The 13,803-nt window shown below is 38.1% G+C and overlaps 4 protein-coding genes across 4 annotated transcripts; 3 read left to right on the forward strand and 1 right to left on the reverse strand.

The window, feature by feature from the left end:
- Positions 1-592: 592 nt before the first annotated feature.
- Positions 593-1,914, forward strand: HO173_013235 (uncharacterized protein; the record flags this gene model as incomplete). The annotated part of the gene is made up of 7 exons (XM_037315059.1): positions 593-856; positions 927-977; positions 1,024-1,050; positions 1,111-1,484; positions 1,548-1,596; positions 1,652-1,813; positions 1,864-1,914. 7 exons carry the CDS (start codon positions 593-595, stop codon positions 1,912-1,914), a joined length of 978 nt encoding a protein of 325 aa, XP_037158062.1.
- A 196-nt stretch (positions 1,915-2,110) lies between these two features.
- On the reverse strand, positions 2,111-4,754 carry HO173_013236 (uncharacterized protein; the record flags this gene model as incomplete). Its single annotated transcript, XM_037315060.1, has 6 exons — positions 2,111-2,197; positions 2,245-2,607; positions 2,663-3,127; positions 3,191-3,335; positions 3,391-4,591; positions 4,724-4,754. 6 exons carry the CDS (start codon positions 4,752-4,754, stop codon positions 2,111-2,113), a joined length of 2,292 nt encoding a protein of 763 aa, XP_037158063.1.
- Positions 4,755-4,817: 63 nt separating this feature from the next.
- HO173_013237 (uncharacterized protein) lies at positions 4,818-6,116 on the forward strand (the record flags this gene model as incomplete). The annotated part of the gene is made up of 6 exons (XM_037315061.1): positions 4,818-4,839; positions 4,896-5,196; positions 5,248-5,609; positions 5,658-5,790; positions 5,844-6,036; positions 6,087-6,116. 6 exons carry the CDS (start codon positions 4,818-4,820, stop codon positions 6,114-6,116), a joined length of 1,041 nt encoding a protein of 346 aa, XP_037158064.1.
- Positions 6,117-7,110: 994 nt separating this feature from the next.
- HO173_013238 (uncharacterized protein) lies at positions 7,111-8,899 on the forward strand (the record flags this gene model as incomplete). Its single annotated transcript, XM_037315062.1, has 3 exons — positions 7,111-7,233; positions 7,317-8,759; positions 8,810-8,899. The coding sequence occupies 3 exons, from the start codon at positions 7,111-7,113 to the stop codon at positions 8,897-8,899; spliced, it is 1,656 nt and encodes a 551-aa protein (XP_037158065.1).
- Positions 8,900-13,803: the final 4,904 nt, after the last annotated feature.

Genomic DNA, 13,803 nt, shown 5'->3' on the forward strand with positions numbered 1-13,803 from the left:
GCTAGAATTATCGCTTATACTTTAGATTTAAAATTAATATCTACTCTCTTACTAAGATAATATTATTATATTATTTTAAGATATAATATTATCTTTATAATCTAACTTTAAATTATAGATAATAAAATATTAATATTAATATTAATAGATATTATAGAAGTAAGTATATTTAGAGTAATAATAAGAGTAATAGAAGTATTAATAATAGCTAAAGTCTATATAGTAGTAGTAATAGATATCTCAGCTATAATAATATAAAATAATAGAAATTTAATAGTTTTTTATAAAGAAGATAATTTTTACGACGATTTTAACTTAGTCTTAGAAATAGAATTATAGAATAAAACCGTATATATATTCTACTTGTTTTGGAAATATCCATAGCGTATTTTCAAGCCTTATTTTCATTAGCTAAGTGGTGGCGTTATTTAGTGGAAATAAGTAGGGGTTATTTTCAAAATATGTGGTTGCAGAAGGGGCCCTAAGGTTGACACAAGAAGTTCTGCACTCGCGCTAGTAGCAGACCTAACCCTTGGCGGGTGCAGGACCCCATTCTCCGTACTCTTAGCAGTCATGGCCATTTGTTGAGTTCATGTTTCGTAGAAGGCCAAAAAGTGGCTCCAAATACAGAGATCTATTCCAACCTACATTGACTTGTACCTGCGTCCAAACAAATTGTCAGGCTCGCTGGGCGCTGGGAGGACGTTTGCTGGTCCAACAGGATGGCTTGCCTATCCAACAATACTCTTCCTCAGCCTCCTCCAAACGATGGCAGACACGACAAGTCAAAGACAAATTTGCCGTCAATGCAAAAGTACAAGGTCTGAAAAGCCGCGCTGCATTCAAGCTCTTAGAGGTCAGCTCTAGCCCGCCGTCCATTTCATGACCTTCTTGGGCGAGTCCTGTCTGCTGAACATACTGATCAGATCAATGAGAGATACAAGATATTCCGTGGAGGTCAGACAGTTGTGGATTTGGTACACATGCTCTCTGAAATCCAACACCGAGCGCTGACAAGTATAGGGGTACGCTCCTGGATCCTGGTCGCAAGTTGGTCATCACTACGTCTTTACTTTCAGCGCAGCATTTAATGTGTCTTATCCGCTTTAGGTTGCAGTAGACCGTACTTTTCCCAACGGAAGAGTGCTGGGTATTGACATTATCCCCGCTCAACCACCCAAAGGTGTCTCGACCATTCAAGGAAATTTCCTCTCACCAGCTATACAGGAGGAAGTAAAGAGGTTTCTGCGCGAATCTGATCGAGGACGGATCAAACAGGAGCCATCCTTTATCGCAGAGGAGGGAGAAGACCAGATGACGGAGGAAGATCTTGAACAGAGCTCGAGGAGCTACCTCGAGCTTGAGAAGAGAGCCGACGTGGAAACCTCGAGCCATGCTGTTTCAGCCGCGCAAAAAACAAGGGGAGGCAGGTCTGGGACTGGCAAGGTGGACAGCGGAATGGTGGATGTTGTGCTCAGCGATATGTCCGAACCCTGGGAGCAGACAGAAGGCTTTTGGAAGAGGAGTCTGAGTGACCCGTATTATAGGATGATGAATACGAGCGGCGTGAGCTTCAGAGATCATGCCGGTAGTATGGTAAAAGCAACACCGACCTTGTACGCTCTAGAAAGCTAATTGGAGGGCATCATAGGATCTATGTGACGCTGCACTACGCTTTACTTTCGACACGTTGCGAACTGGCGGACATTTCGTCTGCAAATTCTATCAAGGCTCAGAGGACAAGGCTCTAGAGCTCCGATTGAAGACCCTTTTTTCGAGGGTCCATAGAGAGAAGCCAGAATCTTCACGCAGCGTGAGAGATCAAAACCTTGTTAATAACGGTGAGGCTGACGTATTGAACAGGAATCAAAGGAAGCTTACTTTGTCGCACTGAGAAGAAGAGCTGGCTCGTAGCATCACTAGAGGAACGGAGGTTCGAATATAAGTGGTATATACTACCGCAATAGTGATACACGTCTCAGCGCTGAAACCCCAACAACGTGGATCCAAGACATTATTCAAACTCCACTAAATGCCAGCTTCAACGTCAATGCAGGTCAACCAATCACAACACCTTGAGGCCGGAAAATGCAGACTGTGCAACCATTCTTCAGATTATCTCGCCTTCACCTTCCTCGTTCTCTCCTTCGTCGCTCCATTCCATCTCGGCCAGTGCTTTCTCTGCTGATCGCTGGACCTGCGGTGCGTCAGTCTTGTGATGTTGGGTACTGACAATGTTCTCACCTCTGCTAATCCGCTGAGATCCTCGACGAAGCCTTTTTCATTGAGTGCTTTCCTTACAAATTGCCAACCCTCAGATTTGAAAGCCCGAGTGATGTTGTCCGAGCAAGCGCTGCAGCAGTCGTAGCTTTTGCCCTTTATCATGATGTTCTGGAAATTTGATAGATAGCCACGAATCTGATGAGGCACGAGACCTAGAGGATGATCTCCACGGTCCTCCGTTGTATCGGATGACGCTGGAGCGGAGGCTCCTAATGGATGTTGTATTAAGGACACAAGGATCTCGACGAGCATTGCAGAAGCTATCGCTGCAATCCCGGGACGGGTGACTGTGCACTGCTGGTCAAGAGTTCGATCTGTCACCGACTGCGAGAGAAGGTGATCAGCCTCTTGGAATTTATTAGCTCGATGGTCGACCTACATCTGCCGGAGCTACAACATCATTACAGAAGTAACAACCCAACTCTTGCCCCGGGCTGGAGCTGCTCATGCCATGCCGCATGACAACGAAGGAGTCGAAACCCAACGCCGCGTTCATGACTATTTTATTTGCTGCTTTGCCCATAACCGTCGGCAGCCATCGACTTTCACGGGTGTCCATGAGCAAAAAGATGGCGTCATGTTCTTCGATGAGCTGCTGTAAGGTCTCAAACTCTGACTTGACAACCGCTTCGTCCATGATAGGGTGGCCCGCCATAGGAACTGACATCACGTAGCCGCTCGAATCGACCCCGGGGTATATCTCCTTCAGCGCTTGTGATGCTCGGACTGCCTTTTTTGCTCCGCCACCAAGACAATCCTCGAAATCAAAGAGCGGTTGGCGAACAGGGTTGGAGAATGACACGGAACCATTATCAACGAAAGTGATCTTTCGAACGCCCCAACCCTAGGATCGGAACAGCCGCTCAGTAACAATAAAGCCAGTAGCTAGCGAAAACCATATACGCACCATAAGATTGCGCGCAACATAGCTGCCCAATGTCCCTGCCCCTAGAAGTAAACATTTCGTGTCTTTGATTTTGTCCAGGTCCAACCCCGGTGCAATGCGCCATTTGATAAGCTTTAAGTTCAGATCAACAGCTTGATCGGCCAATCTAGAAATAGCAGTCAGATGTTGCTCTCTGGTTCGAACTCCAACTTCGAGAATACCTTTGAGGGTCCATGTATTCCCCTAGATTTGCAATCCGACTCATCACTTTACCTGCGCTGTTACGCTCCCAGCCTGTTACTTTTGGCATCTTGTCTGAAAGTGAAGAGTTCTGAGCGGATGAGGTAGATGCATCACTGGCTTCCAGCACCAATGGAAGTATGATACTTTTTGCTTCGTCCCGGCGCGCTTGGACGTCTCTATAGCATATGATCTGGACCCTGTCCGTCTTCCATCGTCTGCGTATTAGAATCAGTAGATTTCGTAGCATCCAGCCCGGATACGTTGGGTACGTAGAGGGATCCGTGAAACCGACAAATCGATCCTCTTCGGGTATGTCTTCAAAGAACTCGCGCTCATAATCTATCAGCGACCCGACAGCCCAAGTGAATCCCAGTTTGTCCCCGGGTGTCCCAGGGGTTGTTGGCCTATAACCAGTCTCATCGTCCAGGCCACTACCATCTTCAGTTGCTTCGTCTTTACGAGTGTACCCGACGAACGAGCTTGGCCGTCGTTTCTTGGCAAGAAAGAAGCCGTGCTGCCGCGCATCAACTCTATATCGCCATGTCTGTACGGAGTCCACTAGTGCTGCCGTCTCTTCACCTGTCATGTGAATAATCGCATCGCCTTCTCCATGACTACCTTCAGCCAATCCCAGACGCGATCCCACGTTGGGTACTAGTCTCCAAGGGGAGTCTGAGTGGAGAGCTGGAAAAGCGAAGAGGTAGGTGAACTTGTATTTCTTGAGGTCTGCAAAGCAGATCGCAGTGAAGGAGGCGAGTAGCGAAGGGCATGAGTATATCGTGCCATCATTAATCGCATCCCAGATGGTGCAAGCTGCCTGCGATAATACCGCTCCCTTGTCTAAACTTCTATAATCTTCTATTGTGTTGAAATTTTTGATCATGCCTTCAGCTCGACAAAAGCCCGCCGGGACAGCATCACTCGTTAGCGCGTTGCCATGAATCTGCAGGCGACATGAAGCCTCTGGCGAATCGCTCGATCTAATCTCATATAGTCCAAGAAGCCTTCTAGCCGAGTCGTCGAGCTTATCATGATTGATCTTATGAGAGGCGAGAGACGTGTAGAAGGGCAGTTCGATGTCTGAGGTGAAGGTCGCGAACTTCAACATTGCGTGTTGCGTAAGAGTCACACTGATGTCGTTCACGTCAAGAGCGGGGCCGATGTGTACAAGTACTTCGTCTGTACAGTCAGTAAACAATGCTGCCGACTGAGGCAGGTGCCCCAGGTCCTAGATCCCAGGTCCGGGTCGGGTGACGCACACTACATATACAGGTAGGGCTCCCTCGGGTCGGGCCTCAACGCCGATCACACGCGTGTACCTGGCTTCGACACTTTCGAGCATGTCGATCGCTTTATGAATCTCTGTCGTTTTAATCGTAGCATTGCAATTTAGTGAAATATCACAATGCTTGTTGGTTTATGTGGAGGTAAGTCATCACTTTACACGTATTCCCTTGCGTGAGAGGCTCATAACATGCTATAGGGATCTGCGCGGGGAAGAACTCAGTTGCCGAATATCTGACAGAAAATGTTGGGTTTGTAAGGCTGCATCTGGCTCTACAACCATCTCCACTACTGGAAGTCGAGCAACACGATGCCAAAGAGAACTCTTTTGCCTGTGTGCAATCTCTATTGGATTTCGTTACAAAACAATGGCAGCAACGCTGGGTAATGACGGATGTGTGGGATGAAAACATATTAGAGAACCTCTTAAGGCGGCCATCTTTCATTCTCGTTAGTGTGGATGCCCCCGTGAGCATGCGGTGGAAACGTCTCAAGAATCGGTGAATTTGGCAAAGACCAATAGCCCCAGACCTAGGAGACTGACAATCAAGATGTGAACAGCAAAACATGGCCTCGCCAACCCTGGAAGAATTCGTATTTCGCAATGATGACCATTTGTACAATTCGAAGATCGGTCTGGCTTGCCTCATTGATCGCGCAGAAGTTCGCCTAGTAAACCAGACGCAGTCCATTGATACTTTACATGAGACCTTACGGGATCTAGACTTAGCGAATGAGCAACGCCTACGACCAAATTGGGATCAGTACTTCATGCAACTAGCGTCCCTTGCTGCGCAAAGGAGTAATTGCATGAAACGGCGAGTAGGATGTGTCCTTGTCCGCGAAAAAAGAGTGATTAGTACAGGCTACAATGGTACGCCTAGAAATCTGAAAAATTGTAACGAAGGCGGCTGTTAGTGTCCCCGAGAAAGCGTGGAAGATGTATCGCTGAACTTGCCAGGTGCACGATGCAATGCTGGACATAAAGCTGGTGTCAGTCTCTCAACGTGCAGGTGCATTCACGCGGAAGAGAATGCGCTACTTGAAGCAGGTCGAGAACGGATCAGAGAAGGCTCTATTCTCTATTGCAATACGTAGGTCCCGCGGCAAGCCTCTTGATCTGTGTGAGCTAACGCTTTGCGTGTAGCTGTCCTTGCTTGACTTGCAGCATCAAAATCACTCAGGTTGGGATATCCGAAGTTGTCTACTCACAAGGTTATGGCATGGACAATGAAGTTAGCACATCCCTTCGCACATCAGGTAACCACAGTCCTAATCAAAATGAGCAGACAGCGGCTGTATTTGTCGAGGGCGGTGTCAAGCTACGCCAATTTTCTCCAGTAAAGCTTGTTCTCGCATTAATCCTTTTGACCTGCTAACTGGATTGCAGCCTCGCAAAGGGTTAGTCCATCTCGCATAGACGTGGCAGAAAATGTGCTGGATGGGCGTGGACTGCGCTGAATTCTGGTCTGGTCTCCGCCTTCGTGACGTCGAGGGTAAGCTACAACAAACGGAGCAAAGAGGAATTCCATCTCACTTTTCTTAGCATCCGTCATATGGCAGATAATTCGACTTATCGTAATAGCTCTGCCACCCCCAGAAAGCGACGCCAAAAGCAATGCAGACCTGGCTCCAATATGTGGTTTCACCACATACACCCTCATGAGCGCGTCTGCCCAAGATCGGGGTTCGGATGTTGCGTCTCCGGGTTGATCTACGCTCTTGATAAGAGGACTATACTCTTACGGCTTTCAGTGCCTGTATCTGCCCAGACTGACTTCTCGAAAACTTAGCCAATCCACGCGTTGAGGTTGCAGACCAGAGTCTCTGTTTTGGGCTACAAACTTCATAACCCATTGACGAGGCGTAATGGAGTAAGCTCCTGTGGTAAATAGGGAAATATAAGCGCTCCGTTTAGCGGTAGCTGGACTTTCTGCGTTTCCAGGAGAGCCTTTCCATAGATGACTTCGTCTTTGTGGAGCTTGGGCGTATGAGTATTCCGTGGCATGAACTTCAAATCTGAGTACCTAGACGAATTTGCCGCGCTTCCCGGAAGACTGCCGCCAAACTTACTATCCCAGGTATCCCTTTCCTTGTGGCCGGGACGTACACGCTAGTAGGGGTCAAATGTAGGGGTATGGATTGGTCAGATCGACGTTGCCGCGCTCATGAGTAAGCAAAGTCTTAAGCCGCAGTGAACCGCGATCATTGGACAAATGATAATCCCTACATTTGACCCCTGCTAGCGTGTACGTCCCGGCCACAAGGAAAGGGATAAAGTATCCACCTTAGTGTACTTGAAGATGTCGATATTTTCTAAGAAAGTGCAAAGATAACTCATAAGATCTGTTCTTAATTTCGTTGCGATTAGTCTATACGTTCTTGAATAGGTCATCAAGTGAGCATGATAAATTATGTCTACCGTACATCTCCTAGATTACGTTGCTGGCAATGTGCGCTCTCTAGCGAATGCGATCGAAAAACTGGGTTTTCAGATAGAATGGATCAAAGAACCTAAAGATATTGAAAAGGCCGAGGTTCGTGGACAGCATTCAAACCGATAACGGGAAGAACGCTGAGATAAGGATCAGCAGTGAAGTTGCTGATAACATGAAAATAGTCACTAATATTACCGGGTGTGGGTCATTTTGGACATTGTCTCACTCAATTTTCCCGCAGTGGCTATCTCGAACCCATTCGTAAGCACATCGAGTCGGGAAAAAATTTCATGGGAATATGTGTCGGTCTTCAAGCATTGTTCGATGGATCTGCGGAGAACCCGAACGTTCCAGGTCTTGGCATCGTCCCAGGAAGCCTGACCAAGTTTGATAATGTGGACAAAAGTGTCCCGCACATTGGTTGGAACTCGGCCAGAGTGTCTGAGAACGGTGCCTCGCAGCATGAAAGCTTTTATGGGCTACGAGATAGCAGCAAGTACTACTACGTCCACTCGTACGCAGTTCCGTACCGGCTAGGACTACTTGAGCACAATGGTTGGACCGTTGCAATTGCAAAGTACGGCGAGGAGCAGTTTGTAGGCGCCATCGGCCGAGGTAATGTCTTCGCAACCCAGTTTCATCCGGAAAAGAGTGGGGTTGCTGGCTTGAGGGTCCTCAAAGCCTTCCTTGAAGGCAAAAGGTGGGAGTCTTTAGGAGGAGTATCACAGAACGACACCAGTCAAGGCCTCACCCGCAGAGTCATTGCGTGCCTTGATGTACGCACGAATGACCAAGGTGACCTGGTGGTTACGAAGGGAGATCAGTATGACGTCCGGGAAAAAGGCAGTGCTGTGAGCGGAGGGCAAGTCCGAAATCTGGGTAAACCGGTAGACATGGCCCGAAGATACTACGAGCAAGGCTCTGACGAGATAACCTTTCTCAATATCACGTCTTTCCGCAATTGTCCCTTAGCAGACTTGCCTATGCTCGAAATATTGCGGCGAACGTCAGAGAACGTCTTCGTACCATTGACGATAGGCGGAGGGATCAGGGACACAGTTGATATCGACGGTACGAAAGTATCAGCTCTCGAAGTCGCCACGCTGTACTTCAAGTCTGGTGCTGACAAGGTCAGCATTGGATCCGATGCTGTTGTGGCTGCTGAGGAGTACTTTGAGAACGGGAAACGCCTATCTAGGACAACGGCAATTGAGACAATCTCTGCTGCATATGGAAACCAAGCGGTTGTGGTCAGCGTCGATCCCAAGCGGGTCTACACGAAGTCGCCTAATGAGACGGGTCACCACGCAATCAAAACGCAATATCCTGGCCCTTCAGGTGAGGAATATTGCTGGTACCAGTGCACCATCAAAGGTGGGCGCGAAGGACGAGATATTGACGTCCATCAATTGGTCATAGCAGTTGAGGCTATGGGCGCCGGCGAAATTCTACTCAATTGTATAGACAAGGACGGCAGCAGCAGCGGGTTCGATCTGGAGTTGATTAACGATGTGAAAAGCTCGGTCAAGATTCCGGTCATATCATCGAGTGGTGCCGGCAGTCCCGCACATTTTGAACAAGTCTTTGAGCTAACATCGACAGATGCTGCTTTGGGAGCTGGCATGGTATGTCTTTACACTAATCTGTCATCGCTACTTGCTAAAGCCCTCAATAGTTCCACCGTGCCGAGTATACAGTGAAGGAAGTCAAAGATTACTTGGCGGAGAAGGGCTTCTTGGTGAGACGATTTGAAGACCGAATGTGAACGGTCATTAAATATCCAAGCACGGGAAACAAATATATCGGATTTTTTCAGACAACTAGATAGACTCAAGAAAGCTACAAGTAACATACAGTCTCGCCACCAATTCAGGTTGAGCAACAATGTAAGCCGGAAATCCCGCATTGCAAAGCCTTCATTCTCGAACATCGATCCATCAACACATTAAAAAGCTATAACTAAGACAGCTCAAGCTGTACTCGTGTTGAAAACACCAAAGATTCAAGCACTAACTGGTGCTAGAGGTGTTTAATTGCCCAGTCCCTCAGACGTGCCAAGGATCGCTAAGCCCTTTCAGCTTAGTGGCCCTCACCAAGCCCCTTTAGATCACCTTAGCGGAGGGCTATGAATTACGATAATCGTATCTATACTAAATTAGTGAAAATTATCGCCTTTTGGCGGTTACTTAGTAATGTACCGTGATACTAAAAAATTTTAAGTACGTTATATATTTTTAATAGTGCTTTTCGTAGAACGATAGTAGATTAATTTCTCTAAAAAAGCGTATTAATTTTTAATACGATAAATCTAGAAATCTAATATATTACGATAGTAATTATAAATTAATAGAATAACGATATTTATATAAATATCTTAGTAATAATAGATTTACGTAAATTATCTTATATAATTAAATAAATCAAATTTTAACTTAAGTAAATTTAGTCGAGTAATAAAAATTTATAATATAAGATAGTATCGTAGTTCGAATCAACGTAAGTATTTCTTATTGAAATTAATTTATTTTAAAAATATCTTACTCTTCTTAACTACTATTATAGGATTCTTAATTTTTTTATTCTTTTCGAAATAGTTTTTAATTTTATAATGGTTTCTAGATTTTAGAATAGTATCGTAACGGTATCGTAACGATTTTAATATATAAAACGTATTAAAAATATTATAGTTATTTTAACTCGATACGATTTTTTATTAATACGTACTAAGATATATAACCGTTAATTATTTAATTCGTTTTTTATTCTTTATCGTTTAAAGGCGGAGATAGTCTACTAATACGTCTTAATAAAATAATCGTATATTTATCGTATATATATAGTAAAAGAAGATCGCTATTACTCGCTAAGATAGTATTCTAACTTCGCACTTAAAAAACTCACGCTTTTTAAAAATCTAATTTTAAAAATAATTAATTTAGAAAATTTTCTTATAAGAGTAATTTATCTAAGTAATAAAAGTAGATAATAAAGATTAATTATAACTATAATAGAGCTTATAAATTAATATATTATTAAATTTTATTAAATCTAAATTTTACGCTAGTTAAAATATTATAGATAACGAGTAAAGATCTATAAATTAAATTCATAACCATTTTTTTTTATTAGAGCTGTCGAGTAAATTTTAATAAGCGATATCTAAATTCCTTGCCTTTAAATATCTATAAGACTAAATTTAGTAATTCTTTTTTTATCTGAAAGCCCATATTACGTTCTATAATTTAAAAAAAAAAACCTAAAATTTTAATAGAAAATAAAAAAGTTATTCTAAAATCAAATAATGTACACCTGTTTTTTAATCAGGGCTGTCGAGCGAACTTTAATAAGCGATATTTGAATTCCTTGCGCTTTAATAATTATAAGACTAAATTTAAAAATTTCTTTTTTATCTAAAAGCTTATATTTCGTTTTATAATTAAAAAAAAATCTTAAAATTTTAATAGAAAATAAAAAAGTTATTCTATATGTTAATAATATATATCTATTTTTTAATAAGAAAGGCGCGGGAGAGCGAGATTTTGATAATTGCGGACGCTAATTTATTTATCCGCGATAAGTTAGCCGATCTAATTAAAAAGCGTAGAGAATTTAAATTTATAATTAACTATATATATAAATTTAAGATTTTTAAGCTTAGCTCTATCTTATTCTATTATATATACTAATAAATCGAGATTCGACTATATTTTAAAGATATATTAAGAATTTTAATCGTAACTTTTTAAAAACGTATTAAAATCTCTATCGTCTAAAGGCGAAGATAACGTACTAATACGATTTTTTAAGAAACCGTTCTAGAACTATAAATCCACCGTTAAACAAAGTCATAGCAATCCGCTAAGGTATTCGCTAAGGTAAATAGATTGTATTATTCGTATATATTTAAAAGTATTTAATATCTAATAATATTCGATTTAAAATTCGATAAGTTCGATATAATATTAAAATATCTATCTTTTATTAAAATTCTATAATAACTCGATATAATTATAAAGAATAATATTAAACTTTTATTACTAGTAATATTAATATATCTAAGAATCTAATTTAATCTTTTTTAGATCTTATTAATCTATTAATTTATAAAAAAACCGTCGCTATCTCTTCTTCTACTATATCTTCTTTTATTATCTCTTCTTCTACTATATTTTCTTTTATTATTTCTTCTTCTATTATATCTTCTTTAACTATCTTCTTATCTCTTTCGCCTTTTTTATCTCTTCTATCTCTTTTATCTCTTTTACTTCGCTATTATTACTATAATAAAGTCTTTAATAAAGTCTATAATAAAGCTTATATTTAAACTTATCTATTAGCGAAGCTAGTAACTAGTTATAAATAAGTAAACTATTCTTTATAATATTCTATTATATTATAGAGTCTCGATATAATATAACGTTTTATTTAAATAGATATATAGTAAAATTAAAAATAATACTTATATTTTAATATTACGTCGAACTTATCGAATTTTAAATCGAATATTATTAGATATTAAATACTTTCGAATATATACGAATAACTCTAAAGCCTCTTCGATAATTATATATTTTTAAAATATGCTAATATATATTATCTTATCTCTTAATAAATAAAATGTAAGTTTAAAATAGTACTAGTAGATAGTTGAAAATATATAAAATATAAGTATAATTATAAGAATAAAAGTACTCGAAGCGAATTAATAGACTCGCTTATATCGCTTATTAGACTATAAGCTACGTAGTTAAAGCGAGTATCTAATATACTTAATAAAGTCTTAAATACTTATAAATTCTCTCTTTTTTTTTTTTTTAGTTATTAGTTAATTTAGTAATTAATCTATTTATTCTATTAATTATATATCTAAATCTTATAATTATATAATTACTACGTAGTTTTATTAAAAGAGATCTTATTATTTTATAATTCTAATAACTTTATTTATATAAAGCTATCTAATTTAGCTATAATAAGTAACTCGCGAGTTAATTCTATTAATTTACGAAGTAGAAATATTTTATTATAATCTATTAACGACGTTTTTAATCTAATAGATAACTCTTATTAAAATATATCTACTATATAATTAAGTAATTATAATATTAATTCTAATATTAATAGAAATTCTAATAATACTATTAGCGGAAATAATAATCGCTAAAGCGTTATATCTAATAACCCTTTATTTATAAGTAAAGATTTTTATCTTATAAGCTTAATTTAAGTTTAACGCTATTAATTTCTAAAGTTTAATATTAAGAAGTAACTAGTTATTAAAAAACTTAAGCTAATTAAAATATAAAATATATAAAAATATTATTATAAGTATAATAATAATTATTATTATAATTTAAGTTATAAGAAGATAAGTATTATTAAGATACTTAATACGTAATATCTTAATAACTATAACTCGATAGTTATATTTCTTTAAGACTATAATAATTTTATCGCTTTAATATTTTATATCGATTTTTATATAAACGAAGAAAAGACTCGCTAATCTTCTACTCTCTTAGTAAATATTAAAAAATAGATTTAAAGAAATATTAGAAATACGCTATTACGCGATATTAAGAAATTTATCTAAACGAAATATTAAGAATAATATTTAAATTAAGTTTATAATTTAGTTATTAAGTTTTATAATATAAATTATTAATTAATTAAAGTAATAATAAGAAATATATAATTAATAACTAGCTTTAATAATTATCTTATTATACTTTAATCGTAATAAGATTATTATATAATCGATCTAGAATATATAAAAGATCTACGAGATAGAGTAATAAAGAAAATTTCTTTAAAAGCTATAAAGAAGGCTATTTAATCTATTATTTATATTATATTATTATTATAATATTAGAATATAAAATAAAAATTATAAAAAATAAAAGAGCTCTCTACTCTAAATAAGACTTACTTTAATAATAAGATAAATAATTAGAGAAGTAGTAATTAATAGTATATAAAGTTTAAAAGATAATATATAAAGAATTAATAAGATTAAAAGAAAAGTTTATTCTCTTTAATATTATAAGAATAAAAGTTTACGCGAATTAAACTCGAAGATAGCGACTCTTATATTAAATCTAAGATATCTCTTATTAAAATATAATATTATAATTATAAATAGCTAAAATATTATAAGAATTCTTTTAAATATTTAAATTATATTATAAATAATAAAATATATAATTATAAATTAAGTAAGAGAAAAGATAAAGTCTAATACTTATTATTATAGTATTAAATATATTACTAATTAAGCGATAATCTCGCTCTCTATTATTAAGAGATAAAATTATTATATCGAGTAGAAAGTATAAGATAATTACTTTCGTAAATATTAATAATAAGAAAATCTTTATATTATAATCTTTTATTAAAAAAATATAAATTTCTAAATTTAAATATACGTTAATAATAATATATATTATTAATAATTATTAAATACTCTTATATAGAAAGTATAATTTAATCTTTGTAATGACTTAGTAAATAGTTATAAATAGATAGAAAGATAAGTTTAATACTTATTATTATGTATTAAATATTTTATTAGTGTATTGTCTATTATTAGAGATAAATTATTATATCGAGTAGAAAGTATAAGATAATTACTCTAGTAAATATTAATAATAAAATTTTATAATATTTTAT

The sequence above is a fragment of the Letharia columbiana genome (assembly GCF_014066305.1).
Source record: "Letharia columbiana isolate WasteWater2 chromosome Unknown xpSc0000093_s0, whole genome shotgun sequence".
In the NCBI taxonomy this organism is placed as follows: Eukaryota; Fungi; Ascomycota; class Lecanoromycetes; order Lecanorales; family Parmeliaceae; genus Letharia; species Letharia columbiana.